The 20,292-nt window shown below is 39.3% G+C and overlaps 3 protein-coding genes across 3 annotated transcripts; 2 read left to right on the top strand and 1 right to left on the bottom strand.

Annotated features, from left to right (window-relative positions):
- Positions 1-255: 255 nt before the first annotated feature.
- tut7 (terminal uridylyl transferase 7) lies at positions 256-11,538 on the bottom strand. Its single transcript, XM_085368618.1, has 29 exons — positions 11,477-11,538; positions 10,115-10,540; positions 9,841-9,995; positions 9,593-9,709; positions 9,295-9,472; positions 9,106-9,194; positions 8,655-8,706; positions 8,465-8,534; positions 8,205-8,331; positions 7,965-8,084; positions 7,701-7,835; positions 7,317-7,494; positions 6,115-6,815; positions 5,809-5,959; positions 4,844-4,930; positions 4,623-4,723; positions 4,287-4,344; positions 3,911-4,014; positions 3,731-3,820; positions 3,521-3,634; positions 3,218-3,292; positions 2,940-3,117; positions 2,752-2,799; positions 2,539-2,630; positions 2,326-2,441; positions 2,021-2,220; positions 1,871-1,938; positions 1,710-1,776; positions 256-529 (listed from the first exon to the last, which is right to left on the bottom strand). The coding sequence occupies exons 2-29, from the start codon at positions 10,518-10,520 to the stop codon at positions 471-473; spliced, it is 3,936 nt and encodes a 1,311-aa protein (XP_085224744.1). The 5' UTR covers positions 10,521-10,540; positions 11,477-11,538; the 3' UTR covers positions 256-470.
- A 785-nt stretch (positions 11,539-12,323) lies between these two features.
- ccno (cyclin O) lies at positions 12,324-13,820 on the top strand. Its single transcript, XM_085368617.1, has 3 exons — positions 12,324-12,566; positions 12,944-13,129; positions 13,209-13,820. The coding sequence occupies exons 1-3, from the start codon at positions 12,438-12,440 to the stop codon at positions 13,818-13,820; spliced, it is 927 nt and encodes a 308-aa protein (XP_085224743.1). The 5' UTR covers positions 12,324-12,437.
- A 1,870-nt stretch (positions 13,821-15,690) lies between these two features.
- Positions 15,691-18,103, top strand: mcidas (multiciliate differentiation and DNA synthesis associated cell cycle protein). The gene is made up of 7 exons (XM_085366996.1): positions 15,691-15,774; positions 15,856-15,928; positions 16,033-16,112; positions 16,603-16,657; positions 16,797-17,023; positions 17,409-17,519; positions 17,660-18,103. The coding sequence occupies exons 1-7, from the start codon at positions 15,691-15,693 to the stop codon at positions 18,101-18,103; spliced, it is 1,074 nt and encodes a 357-aa protein (XP_085223122.1).
- Positions 18,104-20,292: the final 2,189 nt, after the last annotated feature.

Genomic DNA, 20,292 nt, shown 5'->3' with positions numbered 1-20,292 from the left:
TAGGAGACAGTTATTTACATTCCAATTTTAAGAGATTTTACACCAAATTTGCAGTAATATTGCTTTAAATGTAAAAATTTTATATATACAAAAAACCAAACAAAAAAAACCAAACAAGGGAAAACCTCTTGACTGGCAAAGTATTTTAAGACATCACATGCATCACATGCATGCTTACTTGCTTATTTTCTTTAAATGAAAGCTTTAAAAAAAAAAAAAAAAAAAAACCCCTCTCAGGAGGAGCGTTTTGGGGGGAGAAAAAAAAAACAACCCAAAAACAAAACCCACAACAATAAAAAGGCCCTATTTGGCTTCAAGTCAAGATGTCCTGGCTTTGGCTTTGAACGGGCTACTATTGGCCCAACAGTACCATTCAGATTTAAGGGTTTCTGGACTTTGGGTTGCTGTCTGCCTGGACAAAAGTAGAATCTGGTAGTTTTTTTTCTTTTTTTTTTCTTTTTATTCACTTCTCATTCCACTGGGCTCTTCCTCTGACCAGAGCGACCCGAATTTCGGCAGGTTAAACTACCTGAAACAAACCAGAAAGCAGTCATCAACATTTATTACAAACACAATTTTCTAACTCAACAGCAGCATTAACACCCCCCCAATATTAAGAAGGTGACAAAACTAAGCAGACTGCTTGATCCACACAAACTGAACATTGCTTTATTGACCAAGAAAAAACAAAAACGCATTCAGGCAACAATACCAGGTACAATAACTCAGAGAATGTGTTCTAAGACCACATGGAAAACAACAGATAAAATAAGGACCAGAATGCTACATTTGAGGAAAAAGATCAGAAAGTGTTTGCTCCAGAGTCCAGAAAAAGATGGATGAATCTGAGCCTGCTGCATAGAAATCATGTCGTCTCTCTTTATGAGCCCTAGACAATTGACCCAATGCAAAAATACACTGTCAACCAAGTCTAATTTCTCTGAAAATTGAAATTGCACTTTGTCTCCATAAATTACAGATAATTCTCGTTTAAAAAAAATAAAAAAAATAAAGTTGGCAAAATGTGTGCTTTAGGGATGGAAATACATGGTAAATGGCCTGCATTTGTATAGCGCTTTTCTAGTCCATAGGACCCCAAAGTGCTTTACACTACATTCAGTCATTCACCCATTCACACACTGGCGATAGCAAGCTACATTGTAGCCACAGCTGCCCTGGGGCGCACTGACAGAGGCGAGGCTGCCGGACACTGGCGCCACCGGGCCCTCTGACCACCACCAGTAGGCAAACACGGGGTTAGTATCTTGCCCAAGGATATTTGGCATGCAGCCAGGAGGCAGCCTGGGATCGAACCACCGACCTTCTGATTAGTGGCTGACCTGCTCTGCCACCTGAGCTACAGCCATCCCACATGTTGGGAAAGCATCACTTTTAAATTGGGTGCTAATTGTACATCTAATCAAAGGCTCACTATAGTGTTACTATACATGACTATGCTGGCTAACAATCCACAATTAAGTACAAATGCAGTGTAACTAAACTTAATGAAGACGTAACATAATAAATAGCCGTATGCTTATCTGTAGTTGCTATGATTATTTTGGACTAGTTGGGCCCAAATAGTTTAAATTACTTTCAATTTACAAACAAAATAAATCAAATACATGTTAAAATTAGCTACATAGTGCTAATAGTATAGGTTTGAGACATCTGATTCCATGCATAAAAAGTATGGGAAATTAAATTACCTGCTTGTGGACTTAATATCACATTTTGCTGCTTTCTCTTCTTCTTATCTTCTTGTATAGGTATGCCCTAAAATAAAAGACAGCTCAAAAGATGTACACTTCTACAACTGTACAAAGCAGAATTAATTATAATTTAGGTTGACTGAAAACATACAACATACCTGTTTCTCTATTTCTCGCAAATTCCTAAAGTGGGGTGAAGAAGAATAATTCTCCATTTTCACATTACCTGCCAAATGACAAGTGAATATTGAAAGTAAGTGACTTTTTTCATACTTCAAAGAATGTAAAGTGACCTTGCAGGTACTTACCAGCAGGGCTTCTGTACAGCTGGCAGTCCTTCTTGATGTGGGCAGTTGATCCACATAGGTAGCAGCAACGAATATCCACTCCATCCCTTTTCCGCCAGTGTTCACTTTTGTGTCTGACCTGATCCTTCGATTCCTCTGCTGTATCCATTTTGTCTTGTGGGTACTCTGGCCTTCTCTCCGAGTCCCTTCTATGTTTAGACCTGGTCCAAAATCATTGACGATGTAACATCAACATTAAGGCAGGCACACAAGGTGCTAACAGACTTAAGTAAATATTATGACAAAATACTTGAGATTGCACCCACTTCTTACGCAGGGGGCAGTCTTTCATGAAGTGGCCAATCTTTCCACAGATGCGACAGCAGCGATCATTGGGAGCCACTTCTCCTTCAGTAAGTACTTCAGGATCAAAGAAATACTCCTGGGAAAGATGCAGGTAAAACACAGTTTTAGTGCTGATTGGATAATATCACCACAATAAAAAAAAAAAAAGTAATGTTCAGACAACAAATACAGACCATCTGACTGGGATACACAGGAGGAAAGTATCTGATGGGTGTGCCAAACACTCTTCTGCCATTGATAAAAGCCTTCATGATGAAATTTGTCACTGTTTTGATGACCAAAATAAAAACATGCACATTTTAAGTAGTGAAAAGTGCAAGAAAAATCATTGAGATGTTAGAAATGGGGAAAAAAAAAATAAAAATCAAAATCTATATCCATCTTACTTTTCCTCGAGAGACCAGCACCCAAATTATGATTGAGATCAAATGGATCTGTGACAAAGAAAATGAACTTGAAAAATCTTCAAAAGCAGACATATACAATTACTTTGATTCAGCAAATAAAAATTACACATTTGATTGTGGATAAATTAGTTACAATACACTGCAGCAATAGTCTCACACAAGGCTACCTTCAATGACTATGTATTTGGATGTCCACTGCTTGTTGAAGGTGGTGAGGCGGGCATGCTGTCGGATACAGACAACATGCTCTCTGAAGTCAAAGTCCTCAGTGTAAAAGCGGAGTAGGCCGAGCCACAGCTCCCCCACAGTCTCGGTGTTCTTCCCATAGTGTGGCCAGTGACTGGGCTGAAGGTGGAAAAAGACGATATTGATGAGCTACTAAGACACAGTCTTACATTTATATTAACCATATTGTTTAGGCACAAATCAAATACAAAACACTTACTAGTGCTTTAAAATCATCAAAGAAGTACACATTCCAACCATCTACTAGTACTTCAGGCTTCTTCCCATCATGGATCTGCAAGAAACCAAGCAGTCAAGCTTGACACACGATATTGTGAAATACTTTAAATAACTACTACAAAGAGACTTGTTGACAAATTCATCCAAATGGAGGTATAAGTTTGTTGTTTAATTTAAGGGGATAAATGTATTTGAGACAACACTCACATAGACAAATCAACACATCTATGTGCAACTTGTAAAGAGAATACAATTGGCTCTTCTTTCAAACAGACATCTGTACCTCTTGCAGCACAGGGATAACTGGTGGGTCTCTCTGCTGAAGGAAGAACAGCACCATGAGGGTGTAGGCATATGACGAGAGGCTACCACGTGAAGCATCTCCAATGTCACACATCTGTAATGGAAGTGGAAACAACATTTTAACGTTGAACAATACAATAGCAAGAACACTTAAAGATGTCTTAGTCACAAGTCTGTAAAGCATGTTCACCTTGGCAAAAACCTTCATGACGTAACAGAGGATCTTCACTCTTCTGTCAATTGCAGCATACGTAGCTAGTAGGTGAGTGTTGTGCAAGGCCTGAGAAAAAAAAACAAACAGAAACTGCAAATTTCAAAAGGTGCACATTTTCTTATTTTCAAATACATACAAAGACAAAAAGAGCCCCACCAGTGTGTTGTAGAGGCTTATATCTCCCTCCAAGCCAGTGCGAACATGGTAGAACTTCACAATGGGTACTTTTGCTGTAGTGATGGGAAGGATGTTCCTCAGACCTGATGTGGATACATAATGACATTACAGGCACTTATGGGGAAGATTAAGAACTTTATTCAATCATAATTTATTTCAGCTTAATGCATTTCTCATTAATGTAAATGGGTAGGTAACATTTTGTTTAAGGTGAATTATTTTAAAGATTATATTAGAACTTTAGAATCTCTTAAAACCAGAACAGTTTGTCATTTGATCAAAACTGACAGTTGCTGGTTGCAGACAAAATAAAGTGCATGAATGTCAGTTTCGTACCACAGCTACTATGTCTTACCTGGGTGTTTCTTTAGCGATCTTGCCAAGCTTTCAATGATGTTGATGCAGTTAATATCCTATGATGGAATGAAGGCAAAAATGATTTAATATAAGCTCCTGCTAGATAATAAGTAATTCAACCATAACAATGAAAAGGAACAAGGGCAACTTGCCTCCAAGTAAAATAATATTACCAATGTATTCTTCAAGCATATTGGCAGATCAAATACGCATCAACTTCAAGTCGTCATTAGAAGCTTGATAAATCAAGTTGGTGTAAATTAAAGATCAACTGCAGCTGGTTCCCTGATGAACAGAACCAAAACTACATGGTAAAGAATTATTGATAACTCACATCTATGGTTTCTTGTCCTTCCAACACCATGCAGATGTCCAGGTCACTCTGTCTAAATCCAAAGCCATTTTTGGATGAGCCAAACAGTTGTAACTGAGCACCTGTGATTTAAAATAAATAATCAACACATGATTTGTTAACCAAATCATTCAGATGCATCATCACGCCAATTCAATTTAAAGAAAAAAAAAAAAAAAAAAAAGTTAAAAGATCAACTTCACCAGGAAACTGTCTTCTCACAAAAATCTCAAGGTCTTGAAGGATGTGCTCTCTTACACCCACTTCCAGTTCATCTGGGGCGAAATCACCTTAAAAATGAATGAATGATATTTAGTGACCAAGTAATTTACTGGACACAAGCACTATTCCACCAAAAGTGGTCTTAAATAACTGGCTTTACAACAGGACTCAGGAAATAACGTTATATGAACATGCCAATTAGACATATTATGATAACTAACTACAATTAACAATCAAGTTGTTGATTAATATCAAAACAACAACTTGAAACAACTTTAAAAAAACAAACAAACTCAAAACTGTTTTTGGCTCATTTTTGCCTGTTTTATATTGTCCGTTTTACCTTTTTATCATTTGTTATCTTATGTGCAGCACTTTGACTGTCTAGAAAGGTGCTATATAAATAAAATTATTTATTTATACAAAATTTTGTGAAACAGTCACATAAGCTGAGGTCCAGTGGATGGTATACTACACTTTTCATGCACCTGCATTAAGCTCTTTTTAGAGTTGTGTACATTTTAACACTTTAAAGTTTAACATATTCTCATCCCACATGTTAAACCATAAACTCACACAAATTTTACCAGATAAGCCTAAAACCACGGATACAGCTGTGTTTTCTTCCAAAGCACTTTTTAAATCTTACATAAAATTTTGCTTAAGTGCTAATGATTAGAACTCAAAAAAACATGAACAGGTGGACTTCATTAAGTTGAAATGAGGAACTTGCAATAATTAAGAGTTTGTTGAGTCCAACAGTATGAAAATGTTTGCATGAGCCTCATTTTTAAAACTTGTTCATACCATCGACAAAAACAATTTATTTCTCAACCATTTGAAATACATTTGTATATTTTTGTCATTGTATGTATTACTAAAATTTGCAAGAGTAGAAATATGACATCACAATGCAGGTAAGGGTTACATGTCCCATAATACTCACTGTAACACTGCTCACAGACTTTGTTGAGGACACTGAGAAACTCTGGTGTTACTGGGGGCAAGGGGTCAAGCTGCACTTTCTTGAAATCTTCTGGACAATCTTTCTTCAAATGTCCATCACGTTTGCACAAGCTGCACACGACCATGTGGGACTATGTGATATTGAAAGGAGTTACACATATAGTTTTCCTCACTTACAACCTAAATCTTTACCATACAACTTTAAAATTTTATGTGTTCTTTGTTTAATCAAATTACACAATTGCAAATGCTGCCAGTAACTGATGACAAGTGAAGGCAAACTTACCTTTCCTCTGGTGAAAGCTTGCTTGGTGAACTCATAAGATGGTCTGCTTTGTTTTTCATTTTTATTTTCTGGTGTTTCATCTTTAATTTGAGAAACACTGACAGGTGCCAAATCCACTTCCTCCTCCTCTTCCTCATCCATTGAACCAGGTGTGTCCAAATCTGGACCCTCCTCATCGGACAAAAGCTCCTCCCCTGAGATCTCGTCCACTAGGAAAATCTCTTCATCCTCTATGGTGAAGCTGTCCAGGTGGTCTCTGTTATGCATGTCGACATCAATATTTATGTCATCATCCTGCTCGTCTTCATCATCCTCATCCTCCGAAAGGCTGCTTTTGCCCAAGTCCAATTTTTCTTTTTCCCGCTCTTCATCTGAGTCACTGAATTCTTCAATTTCCTCCTCTTCCTCAATAATGCAATCAGAGTCCTCAGGGCCATTTTCTACAGATTTAGATTGGCTCGTATATTTTGAATGAATGCTGAGATTACTGAAATCTGACAAGCACACACTCTCGTCATTCAAAGCCTTAGCATTGGCCCCTTGAACATATCCTCCCTTCAGTCCTCTTTTGTGATTAGCAGCTGGTGTATTGAGTGACTGTGCAAAGTACTTGTATGTGGTTTTGAGGCAGTGGAGGATGTACTCGTACATTTGCTGGCTGTTCACTGTGCGGGCCACATTTCTCTTCACGGCAAACGGGTCTGAAACAGAACCATTTGTAAACATTAGAACACATAAAAGAAGTCTCTTCATCACAGTGGTTCATAAACGCACCTTAGCCACTGCAACTGGACACAAACAACCAGGTTTGGGGAGGGGGAGGTGGGGGGTTAAATTGAATTAATAACTTCGAAAAGGGTGGGATAAGGGGTATACAATAGTTTGTTGATTATTTTGCACTGAGCTTTAAGCAAAATTACACTTTAAAATAAAGTATTACAAGTAAAACTACAATTAATAGTTAATGACTGATAAAAAAAACAAAACTGTGGGTTGTTAACTTTTCCAACGTCTGAAACGGGGTATGCAAGAAAAAGTATGAGAACCACTGCTTTAATCCATGAATCAAACAGAAATAAAAATCTAGGTTTGGACAGAATCAACAGAGAAATAAGCAACATTAAAACAGATTCTGTGTGACCACTTCTCCTTACAGAAGTATCAAGACATGAAAATGATTCAAACATAACAAAGCTTCTGACCCTCTACAGCGATCCGCTTTTTAGGCCAGTCTTTCATCTCTCTGGAGAGGACAGCACCAGTCCGCACACTGATTATATTGTCAGCCATGATGAACTCCAGGGAATAGAAGCGAAGCATTTCGACCCAGAGAAGTCCAACTTCCACTGGTGGATGAGGACTTTGAAACACCAGCGGAACCTGCAAGACAGCCTGATATTACTAAGAGTCTGAAAAATTATCACTCAAGTTTTCAATTTATTTAACAGCCTTTTAAAAAAAAAAAAAAAAGAAAAAAAACACAAAACACAAAACAAAAAACCTGTCTCCAAATACAAGTCAAAATTATATTTTCTGTTCTTTGGAAGTCTTTCAGTTTATTTATGTGTGTCCATCTTCATGATTACCTTCCCCTTTATGGAGTTGCCTTCTGCTGGTTGAGATGACTCCTTGGAGGAAGGGGTGTAGGCCCAGTGTAAATACCCATCCTCTGTATGAGTAAGGTTGAAGTCTGACAGCCGGCTGAGAGAAAACACTTTGATCTAAAGATGGGCAGATGTTTGCATCAGTTTATTCCAAAATAATCCTAAAAAGAGTCAATAATGAAAAGCAAAACTAATATGGTTTTTTTTTTGTTTTTTTTAAGGATGGAAATGAAAATAAAGACTTACATCTTGGTTGAAATAGGTAGGCAAGAGAGGTTCTTTGCGCTTCTGTAAGTAGAAGATAACCAAAAGGGCAAAGACATATGGTGGTAGACTCCCCTCTTCTGCGCGATCAATTTCACAGATCTTAACAGAAAGCCAAAAATGATGTTAAGAACAAATGCAACTTTGAAAAAAAGAAATGAGTGAATAGTTTTGATGCCTTTGCTAATGTGAGGAACAAGTCTTTGTCTACTAGAAACATACCCGGGCCCAGCGTCTGAAGCCCAAAACCAGTGGCATGAGGAGAGGCTCCTGAGTCGCCAGGGCAGAAAGATATGTGGTGGTTTGGAACGCGTTTTCATTCCCTGCACTAACTTTGCAGATTAGACCACTGTTGAGGAGGAAGGGGGAACAAAAAAATAAGTTAATTTTAATTTGGAGTTTTATGCTCTTGTGGTATGAGCACTGTTAATATTCTCTTGTCACATGCAAGAAAAACCCATGTAACTGCAAATGATACAGACCTACTTCTCTCTTTACAGATGACCACAGGCACCCTGGCATGAAAGTCCGCCTCCATCTCAACAAACAGAGCTGAGAATAGCACAACACAAACAATTTTAACTTTCCATGACACTCAAGCACATGACTGAGTTTACCATGTCTGAAAGATTTCTTCAAGACTCTTGAGTCTAAAATGAAAACAAAACTCACAGCTCACAGAGAGGCACTCCTTAACCAACATCAAGACATCTGGCTGATGCATCTGTGAATACATTCCATTTCAAAGCCTTTATACAGCATAAATATAATATTAAAAAGAACATAATTATGGTGCATGCTACAAGCACAGCATACGCAACACAACTTGTGAAATCTAAAATCAAGTGAAATTATATTTTTCCCGCCACCCACACCACCACATCTTACCTTTGCCATATACTAATATTTTTGCTGTCATCTCTTGTATTTGTTCCCTTAAATAATGTCACCCTAAACCCACGTAACTTGTAACATATACATGCAGATGAAAGACTTCTTCCCCTAGCTATTATTCTCCTGACAGGCCTCCAGTTTTAATTTTTAACATTAATATCATTATAAAATTAACATAAAATACAATAAAATTGTATCACACATCATGAACTCACACTGTGTTACTCACGTGAGTTGGATACTGAATGTCAATGTTGACATCAGAATCCTTGAATCCAAATTTAGTGCAAGATGATCCATAAAGCCTGAGTCGGACCTCTATAGATGAGAGAAAGCAGGTAAATATTGCTACGATTTTAATAACACTGAAAGAGCACAGTTGTTGTATATTGTGAACTTTCCTCTTTATGTGTCTTACCAGGCAGAACAGACAGGAGGAGATCTTGCATGGTGGAGACAACACACCGTCTCTTCTCAACGTCCAGGTCGTTCAGACCATGTTCCTGGACAACAGCATCTAGTACTGCACTTATAGCACTGATCTGCTCTGGACTAGGAGGCAGGATCTCAGTCAGCATCAGCTGCTCTTGTCGCTCCTATAAGTCAACATGCAAATACAGGAAAGGGGTCTTGATCACAGCCTTTAATACATAAAAACTACTACTCCACAATAGCAACACAGTAATACAATCTATATACGGTAAATGTAAAATAACCTTGGCCCTTCTCTTGTGCCGTTTGTCCCGAATATGCTTGTAAGCTTCAGACACAGACTCTAGGAGAACATCACACAGGGCACAGTTGTAAAGAGCAGCAGGGTTGCTGTGGGACCTCTAAAACAATTGTACAACACACACAAAAAAAAAAAAAAAAAAAAAAATTACACCGTTAGAAATATCTGTAAATCACCTACACCAACCAACTCAAACATTACATCACCTCTTACGGCTTTTAGGGTCTGTACCTTCTTTAGGCTGTAGATCTCGTCCCTGTTAAGCCGCCTCTCTGCTTGCCGTAGGTTGCGCAGCTCTTTGTTTGAGAGTGTGGACTCTTCAATCACAAAGCCCCTGTTCTCTTCAGCAAAAGCTTTCTTCTTGTTTCTGTTACGCCGTCTTTTACCTTTGAAAATGAGAAATGCAGGGGGAAGTATGAATTTCTAGTTTGTTTTCAACATAGACTTTGTGATAAAGCTGAAAGTGTTTCATTCCTTCTGCAGAGACTGACTTCCAGACATTTACCTGATTTTTGAAAACCATCATCCGTGGCTTCTCTCCTTCCCTGTTCCCTGTCCTCCTTTGGACTTTCTCCTTGCATACCCCTCCTCCAGCTCTGCTGTGGGCGCTCTCTCCAGTTATCTTCCTGAGGACCTGAGAACCACCGGACATCATCTCTCTGTGAGGGGCTGTGGCCTCCTCTTAATCCACCAGGAGAGTGGCTTAGGGGCCCCAGTCCTCCCTTCTTAGGGCTGGCCCTGTAAGGCCCACCTTGATTTTTCTTGGCCTGCTGGCCTCCATCTGATCTGAAGTTCTGTCCTCGCACCTGGTCCTGCATCCACCAGCTTTCTCCCTTCTCTGCCGCTGCTGCTGCCGCCCCCCTCTCCCTGCCGCCTTGCTTAGCCCGGTAAGGCCTGCCAGAGTTTTCCATGATACACTGCTGTGATAAAACTGCAAGATAAAATGTCCAGTTAATGTGGTAATAGTCCTTATGTAATCAAAACAGCACTAACACAAACTGTGTTACAAGAGACCTGCCAAACGTCTGCGTTTGGCAGAAGTCCCTTGTTTGAAGAAGCAGTGTCCCATTTCAGTTCATTTTATTTTGGCATGTAGAAAAACGTATATTGGTTGTAACTGCTCACAATTTTCACAACTTGCCATGTAATCCATACCAGACTGTTGCACAATTTATATAGGCGATGCCGCATTTTTATTTTTCAGCTCAGCACCTACTCGAAAATGCTGAGCCAATAGGTAGCGGGTGATAAAAACGGTAATATTAACCTCTCTAAAACACTGGCTGACTTCTGCAAACTCGGGTTAACAGTTAACCCTTTTTCAATGGACATGAACGCTGACATTCCTAAAATAAAAATTAAAAAACAAAAGCTTGTTTTAAATGTCAACATTTTTACGTCACTATTTTTAGTATAACACAGCCGCTTAGTTAGCTGAAATAGTTTGCGCACACACGTAAAGCCTAACCCAAACTACAGGATTGTGAGATTATGACATGGTGAAGACGTTAGCTAGCTTACCTAGCTTCAGCAGCGTTATTATTTGACTCTACTGTTACTTCTTCTACTTCCTCGAGCTGGTGGTTTATAACTTTGCCACCTCAGTGCCTTACAACTCGTCAACAAATAAGTGCTAGTAACCGCACTTGTTAGCTCCTGCTGCAACACAGTTACAGCAATGCTAACGCTAGCTACACATACTTAGCTTGCTAGCACAGGCACTTAAGGGTAACAGCTAGCAGCGGCTTTCGTCCCTGTTTCTTGCAATTTTTTGTCGAGCTGCCCAGCCTACAGCTGAGATAAAGGCAGCCATTAATTACACGCTAGCTTGTACTATACACGTGTATTATTAAATAAATCAAAATACCTCCCGCTAGTGCACAGAGGACATAGTTGAAGCCTTGTTCAGTTCTGACTTGGCACGCTCTCTTGTCTTGCACTAGAGTTTGAAAGGTGACATAGGAGCCGTTTATTTTCTAGTCGTCAGCGGCCGTGTTCCGCCCACCGCAAAAAAGAAAAAGAAACTGATATATTGCACAGAAATTAAATTTTTAATACTTATAAAAACATCGTGAATATTAAGAACTTTATACACTGCTCACATTTTTGTAGTATACTTGAAATTATAATGTTGTTATTGTTGTTAATAATTTTCTGATGTTAGCATGATTATAAGAAGAACAAGAAGAAGAAAAATACATGTATCAAATCTAAACTATTTCATATACATTTCACATGTGAACATTTCATATGTAGGCTTTCTATAAAATAATAAGCCCAAGTAATTTGATGTTTTTTCTGCAAAAAGTTAAAGGGCAAGGCATCTATTGTCTTTTAATCTCTCTCTCTCGTGACTTAAGAGTATAACATAGATGGTGCCAGTGATTGTTTAGCTTTGGTTGCCCGGGGTCACAGGAGAGCCGTGAGCTGCCTGAGCGGGGAAGACCCCGCGAAAACTGACGTCATCAGAGAGAACTCCCCACTAAATCCAGAAACCAGCATCCAGGAGACTGCTGCTGTGGACTCACTGCTCTCAGTAGCCTAAATACGCAGTCGCTGGCCTAACAGCGTGTGTGCAAACCGGCTCTAGTCAGACACTGGAGATGGTGTCTTTTGAGAACTGTGAAGGTGGTTTCGACAGTGTTTTCAAAAGGAGCCGAATGAACGTCGCCTCTCCTTCTCCAGAAACTCTCACGCTGGCTCAACAGCGCCAAACTGCTCGGAATAGAAAACAGAAACTCGTGTCCAAATTAAGAGACTCTGGTTTTGAAGAAGATTTGGCATGCTCCCCGATTTCATCCCCAGCTAAGAATGAGATTTCCCTGCTCATGTCACAAAAACCTGTTGCAGGGCAACTCTGCAGCTGGTACCTTCAGTACGGAGACATCGGGTTTATGATCCAAAGGGAGAAAGAGGCGCAGTTTCATCCCTGCAAAAGCCTGGCACGCCAACCGCAAGTAAGACACTTACAGCTTGTAACTAAATGAACCGTGTTAGACGTATATTTATACTTTTTTGACTACTTAAAAAAATTAAAATATATTTGTTGTCATATAAATTGAACTGGTAATTCACTCCTTTTGTTTAAAGGCAGATAGTTAAATGTTCCAGTGAGAGTGACTTCCAGATATTAATTAGTTCTATTGTTCAACTAAAGAAACACCTGAGATGCAGAATACATGACGATTTTAGGACCATTTACTGATAATATGTAGGGTACTGTACTGTGAAATGCCAGAAAATATATACCTTGTTGTACATTAAGAGCACATCACATTTAAGAACCAAGGTCACTAAAAGTTTTTATTTTGATGAGTGTGTGTTTTACATACAGTTGACCGCAGAGGCCCGCTGTAAGCTGGTCAGCTGGCTCATCCCTGTGCACAAACATTTCCGTCTGTCTTTCGAGTGTTGCTGCTTGGCTGTGAACATCATGGACAGGTTCCTGGCCTCCACACCTGTTGCTGCTGACTGCTTCCAGCTCATTGGTGTCACCGCACTTCTCCTAGCCAGTAAACAGGTTTGTGTGGTATGCTCGTGGAGCAGACGGTTTGTGTTTTTGGATATCATTCTACTATCCTTTTCTTTGTCCTCTGCAGGTGGAGGTCTGCTCACCACGAATCAGCCATCTCTTGTCATTGTGCTGTGATGTGTTCACCAAAGAGCAGCTCTGCAACCTGGAGTGTCTCATCCTGCTTCGTCTTAACTTCCGCCTCTCTGCACCCACCCTGGCCTTTTTTCTAGACTATTACACCAACTGCATCGAGGCTTCACAGCTAGTGACTAGGAACAAAGGTGATGACAGGATTTCAAGGATGAATCCTGACCCAAAAATGCCCAGGCAGTGCAGCAACCTTGCACAAAATGTTTGTGAGCTGACTCTTGCAGACTATGCTTTCAACAAATACCCTCCATCACTGACTGCCAGCTGTGCACTGAGAGTAGCTAGTGAGTTACTGAAAAGTAAACAAGGTCTTCCTGAGCATGAAACCATCCATTCACACGAAGTTCAGTGGGACAGTTTTGTGGATGAACTATGCACACAGTCAGTTTCTTTTCAGCCAACAGGCAATTCTCAGCATTATGAGGGAGACTCACTAGCAGTGAAAGATGACAGCTACAAACAGAGTCTAGTGCAGGAATGCAAAGACAACCTGAAGCTGCTGGTGTCATTAAACCTGGAGACATTGGATGTGATGTCTACTATGTGACTACATGAGTGTGACTATTTTGATAACAGCAATTTAAATTCCCCTTTAATTGTGGGTTATAGTGTTATATCTTAAACAAAGAAGTGAGGATAAGATATCTATTTGGGGGGTTTTGGTGCTCAGAATTCTTGTGTTTATGCAGACCTACTTTTACTTATACATACCTCATAGACAGTCAACCGTTTACAGCTACAGGATGCTTATGATTTAGCATTGCTTTTTATTTATTTAAGATAATTTACTATATAATTATGAAGTATATTGAAATATAATTTTTATTTTTCATTATTTTTAACAAAAAGTCAGAATCCTCTGTATGCCAGTTTATTTGTTGTGGGTTTATGAGTTTTGTTAGTTTTGGAACATCTTTAATGAAGAAAAATGTGTTGTAATGAATTGATTGCTACAGTTAATTAAAATCATCTTCAAACGCATTTGTCCCGGTTTCTAAACTTATTGTGATTCATTGCAACTTGTGTTTACTGTTGAAATAAATCAGCTATAAGCAAGATGTGCCACACGAAGTGTGAGCTACCACAAAGAATGCAGCTAAAATAATTTTGACTATCATATGAAACAGAATAAAATTAATTAAAATGACAACTTAAAGAATACATGTGAGTCAAAAACATAAAAATCTGCCTTGATTACATGCATAGGTAATCATGACACCTGAGAAAAAGCAGTTGAATGTCTGTTTGCAAATTCTTTGTATTTTAATAGACGTGGAAGTGGAGTCTCAGTTTTCACAGCACTGCAGTATTAAATGACTGATGACAAAATGTCACCCCAGAAAGCACGTTTTTTACAAGTATAAATCCAATACCCCCCACCCTACACACACACACACACACACACACACACACACACACACACACACACACACACACACACACACGACCATGAAAGTGCTGTAAATGTGAGGATAAGACCTTGTGTGTAACATTACTTTCTTCAATGTACTGACTCTTGTGGCTCTCCAACACGGGCTATTGTGCTTGTTTGTCTGGAAGTCCGTTTACCCTCGTTTTTTGTTTACCCTTGGCTATATTATGTGAAACCAAATTGTGCCATCCCAGTTTGGTCAATCGAGGGGCTTTATCTGATAATCCATTACGCGTGGCAGCTCGACCTGCTGACACAGTGTCGACCACACAGGTGTATTCAGCGTTAAGGGTACTCTTGTTTGTTTACTAATAGAGGCATTTGTCACGACTGTTTACTGAGCTGTCGGCTGTAATTGCCCTTTTCCTTTTCCCCTGCTCTTTAACTGTAGCAGAAGGATTGTACCTAAGCTAATTAGATATTTTACGCACAGTAAGATGGAAATTACGCACTGACTGTTATGGTCGCAAACATGCTATTAAATAAATTGATGAGGATTTATTAATAAATACATAAAATATGTAATAATTATTACGATATATAATTATAAAATAAGATATTTTGGCGACTTTATTTTGTGACGCTCAGCTTGCACAACATCTGTTGTTTATGTACGCCATACAATACATGAGCCTAAGGCATTTTTCTAAACATTTCAGTATGTCCAAAAGAAACCATAGCCAGCATCTGGCACAGGGACTAGCTGAATGCTCAAGGAAAGCAGGTCTGAGGCAAGGAACACCTGCTGTAGCCTAATGGCGCCGTTACGCGCGGCACCACTGTTACACTTCAGAAAACCGTTAGTCTGCACCCGTTTAATCTCCGAGGACGCTGTTACTCCCTGGAGACCAAATAGGTGCATTTGATTGGGTCGAAAGTGTGAAACCGCGGCATGAAGAAACGCAGACCGGGAGAACGTCGAGTATATCAGCTCTAAATCAAATCATGCCCTCCTAGTTCTGCAGACGGAGCTTAGCTCATCGAGATGCAAAGAGACGGAAAAACGTTTGATGGTATTTGTCCCAACCAAGTGAGGCAAAAATGGACGAACGCTGTCACAAACAAAACGGTTTGAAATATTTGTCTTTTCACAAAACACAGAGCTTCTTTGTGCAGTGGGAAAGACTTTTATAGTGTTTTCTACCCACAGGATAAAGTGTTTGTGCCAAGAAGCAGCAGTCCCGTCACTGTGTATGTTGAGTTTCCATGTATCATCGAACAAGGTAAGCTCAACCTGACACAATGGGTGAATTTCAGGATTAGTGCCTTTAAGTCACTTTGAGCTCATAAATGCATTCAGGGGTCCCACTGTTTTCTTCTGTCGCAGCTTTCTCAACAATTGCATGGGATGATTTGGAAGAGGGTGTGCCCTCTATGAGACAGGAGAGAGACTCCTTCGGCTGTCAGGTGAGAAAAAAACACCGAAGACCAATGTTCTTTTAAAAAACGGACATCAGTTTTTGTCACATCTCCACGTAAATGGCATATCTTAAACGTAGCCATGTAAATCAACCCCTTTCTGACGGATGGAGATGTAGGATGGTGAGCAGAGCTGCAGGTCTGGATCACTCTGTTAATGTTTGACACGATGTGCTGGAATCCTACACGAATGTCATTGTACTTAACTCATGACACACACGCTAGAAAATGGTCCAGTCTTTTTCCACGAGCTGACACAGACAAGCGTAAGCTCATAACGCGACAACACGAAAACATATTGACTGAAATGTCAACTAATACATTTTCTGCTTTAACATCGTATTGCCCTGATTTTTCCTGGTGGGATTTCCAGGTAAAACTGGTATGCACCTTTTCGTTTTTCTTTTTCGTTATTTTAAATCGAATTGTTTATATGAAATACTGATAAATGCTGATCGTCATTTTTATTTCCACACAGGAATTGGATGCAAATGACAAGGATTTTGGAGAATATGGGCTGGATTTCATGGCAGGTGAGAAAACTAAACCTTCCACACCGCTGGGGTGCTGCTCATCGCTATTGTTACTTTTATATTGACATGAATACAGTTAAAATCGTGCACCTCCAAAATCACGTTGGCTAAGTCCTTGGGTTCTTGTCTTCTCTGTCAGCTTCGCCTACAACCCTGGAGAGCAGTTTGTCTTCAGCTGAGCTGGTACCTTATCAAGGATATGTTATACCTCCCCTCACCCCTCAGCACAACCTTTCACCAGAAGACAGTCTGGTTAACTCATCTGCAGAAACAGGCAACCCACCTGCCCAGGATGGAGATTCCTGGAAAGGGATAGCAGAGTGTCATGGAAAGGCACTGGGACATAGCATAGCAGTCAACAAACAGGTAAGGTCTTATGGAGCATTACTGCACAATGTAAATGATGTACCGTAAATGGTGATACGAAGTTTGATGTAATTTGGACTATAATGGATCTAAATTGTGAAATTATAATTGTTAAAAATTATAATTATATTAATTATTTAGTTATATAAACCTATTTACCTGCTATAACATCCAAGACCTTATCCTGATCAGAACCCCGTTTGGTTTAAAAGGTATACAATGGAGATTTTGTGGAAAACCTACACGTATAGGTAAATTACACGTGCATTTGAAATAACTGTTTGTCCACATCTAAACACAAACTTAGTTATGCTAACATTAAAAAATAAAATAATTATTAAAGATGAACACATCACAGAAAATATTTTGCTTTGTGTGCTTGCAGCTCCATGAGTCCCTCCAAAGTCAACAAGATGAGATTGATTCTCTTGAAGAAAGAAACGTTCACCTCAGGCAGCTGGCTAATCGAGCAAAGCACCTAGCCTCTGTGCTTGAAGTAAGTTCAGAACTGTGAGAAGTCAAATCAGTATTTATCATGTATATGATGTAACCTCTTGGTTGTATTGTCATAAATTGTGTTTCAAACTTTTTAATCTTTAAACTTTTTAGTCTTTAATTTGGATCATTTTCTTTCAGAAATTGATGACAGTCAGAGACTCAAATGTAAAAGAACCAGTAATGCCTTATGGTGGTGACAAAACCTCACTGAGTCCTTGTAAGCGCCAGCGACTGGATGAAGGATATGAAACTGAATCCTCTGACTCAGTGGAGGACATGTTGAGGGATATTAGCACACGCTGCAATGCTGTACTTCACAGCAGCTCTACAGAAACAAGGCTGCAACAGGAATCAAAGACAATATCCATGTATGGTGCATTCTCAGGCCTGCAGACATCCATAGCTAAAGACAGCAACATGACTGTGGATGCAGCAGAAGCTGGAGAGAGTGTCTCATCTTTTAGGACCTCTGTCAGAGAACACAGCACTATAAGAACTCAGGTCTTTCCTCACGGACATGCCTTTACCTCAAGGACTCAGCAAGGAGGATACCGCTTTCGCTGGGTTCCCAAACAAAGCTGAAATGAGAGATCAGCAAATAAAGCTGGAGTTGTTATGTGGCTCTGATTAGTCATATGCAGATGCCCTAATTCTGTTGGGTGGACAGAAGTGTATGTGTGGGCTGCAACTGTTAATGCTTAACTTATAATCTATAGTGATATCTGTAAGTGATTCAGTGATGTCTTCCTCAGGTAGCTTGAAAGCTAATCATTCAGAGAAGAGGTGCTTAACAAAGGAAATTAAACTGCCCAAGCTGTTGTTTACATTGCGTTTTGGTTTACATAGTTTAATATTTGTTTATGTTTGCATCTCGCTATATATTTGTTGTCCTGGAAAATGCCAGTGATTTTACATATTTGGAAATAAAAATGTTTTTAAAACTGTAAAACAATGTGTACATTTTCATGTAGCTGACTCAAGTTTTTTTTTTTTTTAAGATGATAAGGGAGCTTAGGTGATAATTAGGCAAATGGAAATAAACTGTGAACTTTCCTTGTTTGAGCAGTGAAACAAATGTAACCCTATGACCTGCTTTAAGAAGCAGGGGCTTTGTCTCTGTCTGAGTGACTGTGTGGCCTGAAAGAGTGGACAGAGCATTGATGTAGTGCAGCCAACATCCTTGTTTATATCCTTTTTGGAAATGTAAACAGATTCTCTCTTTTTTGGGGGCTGTATTTCCTGACTTATCACTCTTATGAACCTGACTGCTAACACAATAGTTGTATAAACAGTATACCCTGAGGGAAAGACTTTAGCTGTGTCATCTATCTAAAAAAGCAAACAAACAGAAAATCGGATTTAACACACAAAAAACAAACCCAAACCACCATAAACCAGGCAAAAACAAAACAAAAAGGAAATTAAACCAAGAAGAAGAGATTAACTTATCTAAAGAGGATGTTACCTTTGAAAATCTTTCTTCCACCTCACTGTTGAAATCTTTAGCTGTAAGAACCTGGCTGGTACACAAGACATTTGGACAATCTCAGGTCAGGCACCTGTCTAAACTTCCACAACCAGGGCCTGTTTGTTTTACAGCAGTGAAGGCAACAGTGCAGACCCTTGACTGGGGACAGTTTACAGTACTGACACTCCTGCTGTCATGAACACCGCATTTAACACAGCGAGTGCAGATAAGAAAAACCTGATAGCGAGATGGAGAACTGATTAACACAGGCCTGACTATTTATTTAAAGACCATGGAAAGTTACACCACCAAGGGAAGTTGAGGTGCATTTAACCGATAAATAACTCATAGCAAATTTATACTTAAAGACCACTTGACTGATGTTTTTTTTAAATCCAGCTTTATACTGGCTTTGCATTACAGAGAAACTTTTTAAATCAATTTAGTCATTGCAAAAGAAATGTGGTGTTTAACTTTCAAGAAGAAACTTAATGATGAGGAGAGTGAGGTGTGGCAGATTCTTACATCTGACCTGTCCAGCTGCTTCTAAATAGATGCAGATAGCCCAATAATAATTATCTAGTTAAACCATCCTACTTCCCTTGTTACATTCTGGCCAACCTTGGCCACAATCTGATGCTTAATGTCAAATTTCAGCCACTTTATTATAAAAAACATCTGCACGTGTGCTGAGCTCGACATCCAGCCGGGCCTTGAGCCACTTTTACAGCAAACAAATGCTTTTGTATCTGATCAGCACCGCTGGTGAGAGCATGGCACAGGGCAAAGCATTGTATAAGCTGGCTGTGACACTTTTGACCTGTTAAGCTACCGCCAAACTGCGGGGAACAATGCGGGAGGAGAAAGGAAAATACAGACACAATGCGTTTCTAAGGTGACTAAACTCAAACCTGGAGAGAGGCTGCAAGCCCGACGGAGTCCAGCGGGAAAAATACGTATTGTTCCTGTGGTGGGATACAGACGTGTAAGGTTCTGGGCAAATGAAAGCTAATTCACATTTAACTCATTTAAAAAACTTAAATGAACTGGCTAAATAAAATATTACATGAAAATGCCGGCTGTTTAAATTTGATACATTTTATACTGATGAAAAAAACAAAACCAAACTAGTTTAACCATTTTTATTTTATGAATGAGAACTGGATGGATTTAGATTATAGTGCTATGTGGTAATTTTGTTTGCTCTGCCACAGATTTGTGAATTTTCCAGGTTAAAAGTAAAAATAACAAACACTGAGCCGTTTGTTGTTGTTGTTGTTGTTGTTGTTGTTTCTGTTGGGCG

The sequence above is a fragment of the Diplotaxodon limnothrissa genome, linkage group LG12 (genome assembly GCF_057381915.1).
Source record: "Diplotaxodon limnothrissa isolate DT_005_m linkage group LG12, D_limnothrissa_male_GT1.1, whole genome shotgun sequence".
NCBI classification, from domain to species: Eukaryota; Metazoa; Chordata; class Actinopteri; order Cichliformes; family Cichlidae; genus Diplotaxodon; species Diplotaxodon limnothrissa.
This window is presented reverse-complemented; position numbering and strand designations above follow the sequence as displayed.